This window comes from Amborella trichopoda, chromosome 11, assembly GCF_054954075.1.
Source record: "Amborella trichopoda isolate Santa Cruz 75 chromosome 11, AtrichopodaSantaCruz75HAP2 v2.0, whole genome shotgun sequence".
In the NCBI taxonomy this organism is placed as follows: Eukaryota; Viridiplantae; Streptophyta; class Magnoliopsida; order Amborellales; family Amborellaceae; genus Amborella; species Amborella trichopoda.
In genome coordinates, this window is record NC_142346.1 from 4,126,951 (window position 1) to 4,138,020 (window position 11,070).

The window sequence follows — 11,070 nt, forward strand, 5'->3', positions numbered from 1 at the left end:
ATGTGCAATGTTCTTAGGATTATCTCAAAATTTATTTTTATACCTAATTATAAGATTTTAAATTTCAAAAATGGTTAAAATCAAGTAGATCTATAAATATATGAAAATCTTGAAAATGGACGGTGTAGATAATATATTGTAAATGCACTATTTTTTAGACTTAAAATCTTTTTATTTTTCATGGTCATACATCTCGATGTTGAGATGATCAGTGAAAGGGTTTTTCAACATTAAAACTACATTTTTCGATGAATTTTTGAAGTGCATTTGTAGTTCTACGTTATAAGGTTGCATCCTTATATAAATAAATCACTATTCTTTTTAAACTAATTTAGGAAGAGACTTGGGTTACTTGTACAAATATTTCATTAGTACGAAATCTCAATAGTATGGTATAGTCATGTTTGTATACAAAATTGCGTGAAATTCACCGAAATCCAAGCAGCCATGTGGACCTTCAGTCCACCATCCCTGCGCTTTCCACCCTCCCATCCCCGTGCTGTCCCTGCCTCCGCCTCCGCCTCCGCCACTACTGCCCACACCACCTCCACCACTACACATGATCCCACACTCCAAATCGAAACCGTAATAAAGGAGGACAACCTCCCCCAAGCCCTCCGCCTTCTCTCCAAAACCCACACTCCACTATCCCAACGCGCTTACCACCACCTCATCCAGGCCTGCGCCAAGCGCCGCTCCCTGCACCACGGCCTCACCGTGCACGACCATCTCTCCTCCCATGGCTTCGAGCATGATCCCTTCCTCGCCACCAATCTCATACACATGTATGCAGATTGCCACCGCCCGGACCTCGCAAGCCTTGTCTTCTCCTCCTTTTCGCTCTCCTCCAGAACGCTCTTTCTGTGGAACGCGATGCTTCGATGCTTATCTCTCTCTCCTGAAACACATGAAAATGCTCTCTCTCTCTTCCACCAAATGCTCGACAATGGCCTTCCCATCGACCAATTCACGTATCCTTATGCAATTAAGGCTTGCTCGACGCGCTACCATGTGCGAGAGTTCCACGCATGTGTTGTGCGTCGGGGATTTGACCTCAATTTCTATGTCGCCACCACTCTTCTCGATGTGTATGCAAGGCTGGGGCTTGTGGACTATGCACTGCGAGTGTTTGAGGGAATGCCAGTGCGGACGGTGGTAACATGGAGTGCAGTCATGGCAATGTATGTTTGCGAGGGGCAGGCAGAGGAGGCACTAAAGATGCTCAGAATCATGGTCTTGGAGACCGACGGTCAGCCAAACGCAGTCACAATGTTGAGTGTGCTTCAGGCTTGTGGTGCTCTCTCAGCCCCACAAACAGGAAAATCGATCCATGCCTATGTATTAAGAAGACAGCTTGTCTCAATCACTTCGACAAATAACTCTCTCATATCTATGTATGCAAAAGTTGGTCTGCTAGAATCAGCTCGCTTAGTCTTCGATAGAATGCATCATAGAAATGTGGTCTCATGGAATGCAATGATCTCAGCTTATGGCCTACATGGACTTGGACATGAATCAATTTTGATGTTCAGAGAGATGATACAGTCACGAATAACCCCAAATAGTATCACTTTTGTGGCACTCTTGGGAGCATGTAGCCACTCGGCGCTAATCAAAGAGGGAAAGGCCTACTTTGAGAGCATGGAGCACGATTACTCAGTTTTAAGGAGTATGGAGCATTATGCCTGCATGGTCGATCTCTTGGGTCGTGCTGGGCTATTAGATGAGGCCTCGAGGCTCATTGAGACGATGCTCTTCGAGCCCGGACCCACTGTTTGGGGTGCTTTGCTTGGAGCTTGTCGAACCCACAAAAATGCAAGCCTTGGAGAGAGAGCAGCTCACCATTTGTTCAAGCTCGAACCGAAAAAAGCAGGAAACTACGTACTCTTAGCTGATATATATGCATCATTGGAAATGTGGGATGAGCTGGATTCTGTTAAAAAGATGTTAGAGAATGAAGATTTGTGTAAGAGAACGGGTTGTAGCTGGATTGAAGTTAGAAGAAGTGTTTATTCCTTCGTCTCGGCTGATGAACTAAACCCACAAATCGAACAGGTTCATGCATTGTTGACAAAAATCTCAACTGAGATGAAGCAGTCTGGTTATGTGCCTAATACAAGTGCGGTGCTCTATGAGTTAGATAACGAAGAGAAGGAAAGGATTGTTTTGGGTCATAGTGAGAAGTTGGCTTTGGCCTTTGGATTGATTAACACTGAGTCAGGGCAAACATTAAGGATTACAAAGAATCTGAGGCTTTGTGAGGATTGCCACTCTGTGACCAAGTTTGTTTCCATGTTTACGAACAGGGAGATTCTTGTGAGAGATGTGAATCGGTTTCACCATTTCAGAGATGGGGTCTGTTCATGCAGGGATTATTGGTGATTGATCAGAGAGAGAGAGAGAGAGCATGAAAGATGGAGAGGCCTGCACTTATCATTCATCCTCAAGAGTACATACTCACCTCCATGTATTTATTTTCTGCATATGGTGTTACTAAAGTGAGACTGTATCACTCTTGGTCTTTTAAGAGTAGTTTTTTGTACGATATAAATTATTTATACAGATGTAACTTAGGTGAAAATGGATCTAATGGGCAGTATTTGTAACATAATCAAATGGTTGATGAAGGATTCATTGTCAATTTGTATAAGATCTTAAATAAATTTTATTTTATTGATTCCATATTGAAAACTTAGCTGGATATGGCCCTCTCCAGCATAATCTCTCTGGCCGTCCAGTTTGGACAGGCCCCAATCCATTTTTGTTCAGACATCGATATTTGTTGGCTCATGCTGAACAATAGGAACTGACTCGTTTCAATAGGTACAATCCAAATATTCCTGTTCATATTGATATATCAACGAACTTTGAATGCTAATCCTGCCGGTCGAATTTGGCTAGCATCAATGGGTTTTAACTAAAATCAGCGGACTCCTCTCAGCCCTAGAACATCAAGCACTTTTCATCGTTCATTTTTATTTTAATGAACCAGATCAAATGATAGTCAACTAACATGTCCAGCACATCTAAAGAAATGGGATGATTTCTTTCCTCTTTTAGGTTAGAAAATCTACAACAGATTGGCTTGGGGTAGTGATCAGTCTGAACTGGCTTGGTCCAGCTTATTGACAATAGGAGGCTGCTTAGTAGTTCTACTTCATTTTCTTTTAGTCAAGTAACATTACTGGGAAAAAAGTAAACCATATTGTTCAGATTAGGTTCTTCTGCCAACACCACGGAAACAAAATTCATTAGCATAAATCCTGGAAATAATCAAGTATGAATGTACCTCGCCAGTCAATCCAGTTTCAATTGTCAAGGTTCCATTCTCGGAGATAAGGGACTCCACCTAACTGCTTGATAGTCTCATCAGCTCAAAACCATTAGTGGATTTTGAGAGTCCATTCGAGGCATCATGAACTACAGTATCGGGGAGCTCATCCCAACTTGCAGCCATTAAATCCTTATAAGGGCACAAGACATCGGTTTCGGTGATTGTAGGGCAACTGGCTTACATCTGTGTTGAATGTCTGTCCTCAATTCAATTTTTTTTTTAAAATCCTGCTCATAGCTGCAAAAAAGTGCAACACTTTGATGGTGCATTGAAATTGAAAACAAATGAACGGTAAAGAATCCAAAAAACTGGGGGAAATTTTATAAAATGAATTCAGATATTTGAGCATACATGGGCGCTGTTGCAAATCGGGGGAGGGCCATTCACAACTGCATTTAAACTAATCCAGGTGCTTTTTTTAAAAATAAATTCAAACTAATCCAGGTGCTGCCAGAGTTACTGGTCGTCAAGAAATTCAAGACCACGAATATCTAGATCCCTAGACCCAGATTACAAATATTGACACCACAAGGGGCCAGTCGCTATATTCAGCAACTCTAGTCACTCAACAATGATTTACTCACTAGGCTTCACTAGGCTTAATTTTGAGACCATAGATTATACACATAGAAGTTTGGTTGTAGAAATGTAATCTACAAGTTTGGTTCAAGGGATCTTGTGCATGGCCTTCCCCCTTGGATTATTTCTTTCCATGATTATGGTTTGATGAATTTGGGGCTAGGCAATGGGCTCCCACAGGCTAATCGCAGTAACCTCCCTCTTCAAGTTTCCACTATATGTCCTGACTACTACCTGCCAAGGTAGGGAAGTCTTCAAATACATTGCTCCAAATCTATCAATATTAAGGCCCAGTTTGGTAATTGAGAAAGCTGCTTCCGTAGAGGATCTCTGAGAAATTAGAAGTTTGAGAAAAAGATAGAAGTAGAAAACTTTGGCGGGAAGCTAAGAATACTTGTTTAGTAATATGTTTGTGAAAACCGGAAAAAGTTCAATCTAGAGCCTAGGGAAAGAGATTGAGGGCGGAGAGAGATTGTGACATTAGAGAACTAAGAGGGAGACGAGGTGGGTATTGCATTTCCTCTATATTCCTAAGAAATCAGCAGCAAGCACTGCATTTCTCCCCAAAATTGGGGAAAAGTGTAGAAATACAGGACTCAGCATTTTCTTAGTTACCAAACATGGCCTCAGAGCCGATCAATTTACCATGAGAGAGAATAGCCATTTCTCAGTCACAGCAGGATTAACAAGAAGTGAAGTGAAATTGATCCACAGTTTTCTCTATAAACTCACGAAAGTATTAGAAGGTAAGTTACTAAACCAATCAAGTGGCATATGCATCAAAGACTTAGGTAAGAGTCCTAAGAAAAATTTCTTTAAAATTGGGGTCCATGAGAAAGGCTTACAGGGTACACAATAAGCGTTCTGTAACTAGTTAGAAGGTTTACAAGGAAATATATGGATCGAGATCAGGGAAGGAATTCTAGATCAGGGAAACAATTGCTTCCAGGGACTTGTAAGAGCAGTTCCTGATTCCAAAGCCAAGGTCCCAAATTGTTTTGAGAAAGGGGGGTCTCAATTATTGATGTAATCCTTGGTTTAGAAGGGATCCAAGAGATGGTGTTGCAGAAGAGGTATCTCCTCATATCATTAGGTTAGAAATGGTGTTTATCCATAGTGTTGGTTTCAACAAGAACATTTCTTTGATTTTGCAATTGTTCAGCTCTCTCATTTCCATCAGCACCTGAACTAAGATGATTCACAAAATGCCTCGTGCCAAAAATAAAAAAGATTGCAAACTGGGATAAAAAATCACCTATCGACCATATTCAATACTATGATGTTATCTTTTCATTTGTCAAAATAAATGTCAACCAGTTATATAATTCTGTTTTATTCTCTCTTTTTCCTTCTCATTAATCAATATCTGCAATAGCTTTCTGAGTACAACTAGATGTACCTAGTTTGTCTATGATATAGATTGGGAAGTGATGTGTTGAAAAGATTAAAGACATCACTTTCAAAGAGATAACAAGAAACAATTTTCGACCAAACAAGATAATTAAGTCCATTCAAAATAACAATATTGAATCAACCATTTCAAAGGAATAAAAAAAATCAGAATACTGAATAAATAGCAAAAAAAAAAAAAGAGATGGATGATGCCTCAATATGAACCAACTAAAGACCAAAGTATTCCCTAAAAAAAAAAAAAAAAGATGGATGGGGCCTCAATATGAACCAACTAAGGACAAGAGTATTCCGGCACAAAATAGGGGCAGGCCGGCACTTTGAGCATGTAGTCCAGCACAAAGTGGGGGCGGTCCAATACTTTGGCATTCTGAAAATCATGTGGTCCGACACAAAATAAGGACGGTCCGATGCTATGGGTATTTTCATTAAAAATTGTCTTTTTTGACTTCTGGATATTTGCTAAAAAAATTCAATTTGTAGTAAAAGTTACCAAAAAAAAAAAGGTTACGTTGTTTTGAAAGGCTTGTTTTTTGGGGTTATTTGTAATTTTCCGCTCTTCCTTCTCACTCCAACATACTCTTTCTCTTCACCGTCACTTTCTATCTCCACGATTTCCTTTCTTTGAGGCGTCATCCACCTTTCTTTGACGCGTCATCCAAAGTTATCTTCTGCTCTCTACCATTTCCTTTCTTTGAGGCGTTAGTTTTATAAAAGTAAGAGCACCATCTTGTCACGTGACGGATCATATTGTTTTAATTTTACTACCTAGGCTTTTTCGCATAATCTTGCATCTCTCTTGCTCTTTGTATTTCTCAAAGAATTCACCCTCTAGCGTTAGTGTGGCTTTGTAATTGCTTGAATATTCCTACGTTCCAATGTTAACAAAATTTGTCTTCTCAAATGTAGCAAAAATAGTTAATGAACTATAATTAATTAATCAACCATTTCAAGCTTCTTGTAACAAAATAGAGAGAGAGAAATATTAAAGATTTTAACAAAATAGAGAGAGAGAAATATTAGAGATTTCAAATAAAGGATCAATAGAAAATTTAGTTTCTGAATTTTGCTATTGTTTGTATTTTTGTGGATTTCCATCATGCTTAATGGTCACCTCACTCATTTCTTGTTTGAAATAAGCTCTTTCATTAATAATTCACCAGGATTTGATGCTGCTGGAAAGTTGTTTGGGTGAAAAGGGGCAAAAAATAACAACAAATTAGTTGAAATCCTTTACTATTTTCAAACACACAATGTTTTCTAATGACAATATTTGCTCACCTTCGATAATATAACAAAACAATATTTGCTCACCTTCGATAATATAAAATGTGTGAACAAGAAAGGACAATTGATCAGGGATACAGAAAAACAAAATGTTTCTTGGGCACTTCTAAGTTCTACACACCGGGATACAAAAAAATAGAAGGTGTTCTTGTGCACTTTTAAGTTCTATGCATTCGAACCAAAGCCTATTGTGTACATAACGAGAGTCTTGTATTTTAAAGAGAGAAAGAGAGAAGTACGTGGAGAGAGAGAGGGATAAGTTACATTTTCCACCAACAATCACATACACCACTTTTAAATTCAACGGTTGTGATCTCACCAATAATCACCTGTTTTGTTACATACACTGCCCTTAAATTCGATGTATATGATCTTTAACAAGCCGTTAAATCCTCAATGGATTGTGATTGTTGGAAAGTGCAAAGTACACTATAAAGCGTCCTTGCACCATCTCACATGAGCGCGTGCGTGTTGCACACCACAAATACACTATTACTTTTAACTTTGTTCTAAGAACATAAAGGATGAGAACGACCACACACTTAAATACCACTTACTCCACACTCTCATTTTCAATGTGTGACTTAAAACTCACATATTTATCTCTTTACAAAATAAATCTCTTTACAAAATAAAGCTTAGGAACTATGTTATTTTGAAGGATGTAGTTTGCATAAGGTTGCAACCTTAAACAATCCAACTAAGGAGTACCTCTAAAATTTATCATAATTATAACTGCGATATAAAATATTTAAACACTAAAAATGGTTCAAATCAAGTAGATCTATAAACACATGAAAATCTTAAAAATGCACGGTCTAAATTATATATTGCAAGATACACTACATCTCGACATCTAGATGATAAATCATAAGGTTTTCCAACATCCAAACAACCTTTTATTACAACATTTTGAGGTGCTCCTTTAATCCTACATTTTAAAGTTGCGACCTTATATAAAGGTTTTCCTATTTTGAAATAACAAAAGAAAAAAATATAACCCATCTGTTTTCATCTAGTTTCCGCCGTAAGCTGTGGTTTTGAAGCTATTTCTTAGTTATAAAGATTCAGTGGCTTCAAGAGAGTTGCATAATTGTCCAAAAGTTGCATGATTCTTCTCAATGAGTGCAATCCTAAACTTGCAGGCTATTTTTTGTTTCTGGACAAACGATATAATCAAAATACAACAACCATGTTTAAAAGATAGCAGTATAATAGTCAATAGCATTCTATGTGTGTTGTTATAACATGTTTTAAAATAGAAGAGCATAACTCAAATTGCTGGGGACATAAAAGCAACATTATAAAATGTTTTGAACCCTTGTGACTAACTAATGCTGTCCCCCAATAATTTCTTGGGCTTCAAAATATAACCAATCGCATAAATTTCAAATTGCTGAAAACAGTATCAGTCAATATGATAATCATTCTTTCAAAATGTATTGATGATAGACAATAAGCATTCTTCCTCAAAACACTTACCTAATATGAGATTTGGTTTCAAAAATTTGCAAGACTTAACTTTTGTGAATATGATCTTGGCACGAGCAGAAGCTTTGGGAAGCTAGAGCAACTGGTTTTCAGGCACTTTGGTCTTCAATAGCAAGAACTTAATTAATTCCATATCGGCTCAAATTTTTGAATACGATCATCGCACGAGAAGAAGCTTTGGGAAGCAAGAGCAACTGGTTTTCGAGGCTTAATTGTTTGGCTTGATCCATGCCTTTCCTAGTCCCAATGAAGAATTCATCCAGCACTTTGGTGTTCAATAGCAAGAACTTAATTAATTTCATATCTTCTAAACGAATCTCTCCCAGCCATATGTTCACTCTTCTAAGGCAACTCAACCAAGATCCAGATTGACCATTATTCATGTTTTCCCAAAAGCATCCTTCACTTTGGATTTGGATTTGGCTTTGGCTTTGGCTTTGGCTTTGAACGTCAGAAACCTTGAAAAAATAAAACCAAAATAAAAATCACCAAGAAAGAAAAATATAAAGTGAAAGCATAAACTAAATGAGAGGTTATGATCAAGAGTACATGGATTGAGAGATTTTTCAAGTATGGGAAACTTCTCAGAAGAGAAAGCAAGCCCTTAACCTCCATTATGTTTCTTGTATTTAAACTCAGAACTAAAATCCTGATATGCTTGTAAGTGGTAGAGAGTCTCCCAACAACATCTCCTCCGGAAAAATACTGCGACAAAATCAAGAAACGCAGGTACAATTACTTCAGTTACTTCTATACAAGTGATAGTGTTAAAACATTCTCACCAAATAAATCCATAGAACAATACTGGCAACAACTCTTACCAGAGTAGAAGAACCATGAAAGTAAAGCACCTCTAATCTAAGGAGACCCTCCAGAAATTTGCAGCTCATGGAAGCGCCGCTAAGTAAAAGCAACTTCAAGTTGGAACATTTACTCAAATTTATGTCACTAAATTTGCTTATTAAATATATAGATAAAAGTTTGGGGCCATGAATTTTGATATGGGAAAGGCCATCACATTGAACTAGTGCTAAAATCTCCAACCGCCCACTCCCTGAAACTAGAGACTCCAATATGCTATCATTGAGCCTCACCCGAGCCAGGGTGAGAATCTTGAGAGATGGAATGCCCTTGTAATCGCAAGAAGGTTCGACTTCGAGTGAGCAAAATCCCAATTCCAAAGACACCAAAGAGCTACAAGAAAACAGAGAAGAGTGCATTCTATAACTCATGCAATACACTCCTCCTTGCACATCATCACGGTAGTTCATTGAGAGTTTTTGCAGGCCTTTTTTTGTTAACAAAGGAATCCATCGATCCAAATCACATTGACCTGCTCTTGTGTACAATCGAAAATCCAGAATGGTGCCGTTGTGGAGAGAAAGGGCTTGCTCAGCGATAACAGACCAGTTTAAATCTGTCGACAAGTTTACATGCTTAGTATCATCTATGACGTCCATAACAAACTTCGTGAAACTGGTGAAGGAGTTGATATGGTCGTTATCATCCATGATGTTCAATGAGGGAGCAGAAGCCCATACATACCTCCATCTCCGAGACAAAATTGAAGTCCTGCCTGCTTCTCTTATGGGCAAGAGAGAAACGACCGATTCTAAGATGCAGTCTGGTAGAAAACTAAATCTATCCACTTCAACTTTTGGAAAAAAACTAATTCTATCAACTTCAACTTTTGGAAGACTATCCATGATTAACAGGGAAGAGGAGCTCTTTTTTTTCTATTATATAACAACACTGTGCATGACTAACAGAAAAGAGGAGCTCTTTTTCTTCTATCATATAGAAAAAAATATGAGCCTTTTCTTCTAGCTTATAAATATCTTAATAGTCTTTCTTTTCTCTAAATTTCGATAGGCTTAAACCCGTTCTTATCCTAAATTTTCGAAAGGTTTAACTCTCAAAATATATCTGTACTCCAAAAAAGATTATTGCCTTTTCTCAAAGGGAATTCTACTATCTTTAACATAAAATTTTTCTAAAATTTCTGCATAAATCTCTTACTAAATTTTCTCAATCTCTATCCTCCACATCACATTAGGAACGCTCTCCCATACACGTTAGAAAATAACAGGGAAGAAGTTATAAAAATAAGAGAAATCCAAAATCTTCAAATTTTGGGAAACTATATCTATCATATTTAAGGGATTAAGCCTATTTTACAGTTATTTCAAAAATATCTTTTAGTTTTCATTGTCACAGATATATCCGTTTTCTCAACTGTATAAACATGAATTTATTTTTTTAAAAAAAACGGAACTGTCCATCTTCCCTTTTTCAATAAGCGAAATATTTAAAAAACCGAAAATTTTTAATATTTTGGTTTTTTCAAACACCAAAATTTCTTAAATTAGCTCTTTTATTCGTGATTTCAATGCTCCGTGCTAAAGACGTCCGAGCCTTCCTAGAACTCTTTCGTGTTCTCGCAACAAAAGGAACCCACGTACTAAAAAATGGAAAGTTTGGCCGTTCCATCTTATTTTTTAAAAATCATTATAAAGTTAAAAAAATTGGACATAAGTAATAACGGAAACTAAAAAGTATTTTCAAAAAAATAATAAATCTAATAGATATATATGTAATTTTTCCTATATTGAAAGTCTTAAAAACACTGCCTACCTTTACATATTTTGTTATAGGGTGCGGTTGTATGAAGCCGAGGCTCTAAAATATCAAAATAAAACGCACATTCAAATAGTATCGAGAAATGTAGTTTCACTAATGGAAAGCTTTGTGATAGCCTTAAAATATATTTTCTTCACTATTTATCAAATTTAAAGTTTAAAAAATAGTGTCGATCAAGCAAATCTATGAAAACTTGAGAATCTTGAAATTGACAGTCCAAAAATACATTACAAAGATGCACTAATTTCAAAACTTGAAATCAATTTCTCTCATGTACATGCATATTGAGGTCGAGATGATCAATTTGAGAATATTTGAGCATCAAAACA

At 37.2% G+C, this 11,070-nt stretch overlaps 2 protein-coding genes across 3 annotated transcripts; one reads left to right on the forward strand and one right to left on the reverse strand.

The window, feature by feature from the left end:
* Positions 1-339: 339 nt before the first annotated feature.
* Positions 340-2,641, forward strand: CRR2 (Tetratricopeptide repeat (TPR)-like superfamily protein). Its single transcript, XM_011627638.3, has one exon. The coding sequence runs from the start codon at positions 448-450 to the stop codon at positions 2,380-2,382; it is 1,935 nt and encodes a 644-aa protein (XP_011625940.2). The 5' UTR covers positions 340-447; the 3' UTR covers positions 2,383-2,641.
* Positions 2,642-7,980: 5,339 nt separating this feature from the next.
* LOC148779684 (F-box/FBD/LRR-repeat protein At1g13570-like) lies at positions 7,981-9,745 on the reverse strand. 2 transcript variants are annotated; one of them, XM_088850785.1, is made up of 3 exons: positions 8,923-9,745; positions 8,711-8,806; positions 7,981-8,559 (listed from the first exon to the last, which is right to left on the reverse strand). In XM_088850785.1, the coding sequence occupies exons 1-3, from the start codon at positions 9,610-9,612 to the stop codon at positions 8,221-8,223; spliced, it is 1,125 nt and encodes a 374-aa protein (XP_088706911.1). In that variant the 5' UTR covers positions 9,613-9,745; the 3' UTR covers positions 7,981-8,220. The 2 variants fall into 2 exon arrangements, with proteins under 2 accessions (XP_088706911.1, XP_088706910.1); XM_088850784.1 differs by having other exon boundaries at positions 8,651-8,806.
* Between the last annotated feature and the right edge of the window lie 1,325 nt (positions 9,746-11,070).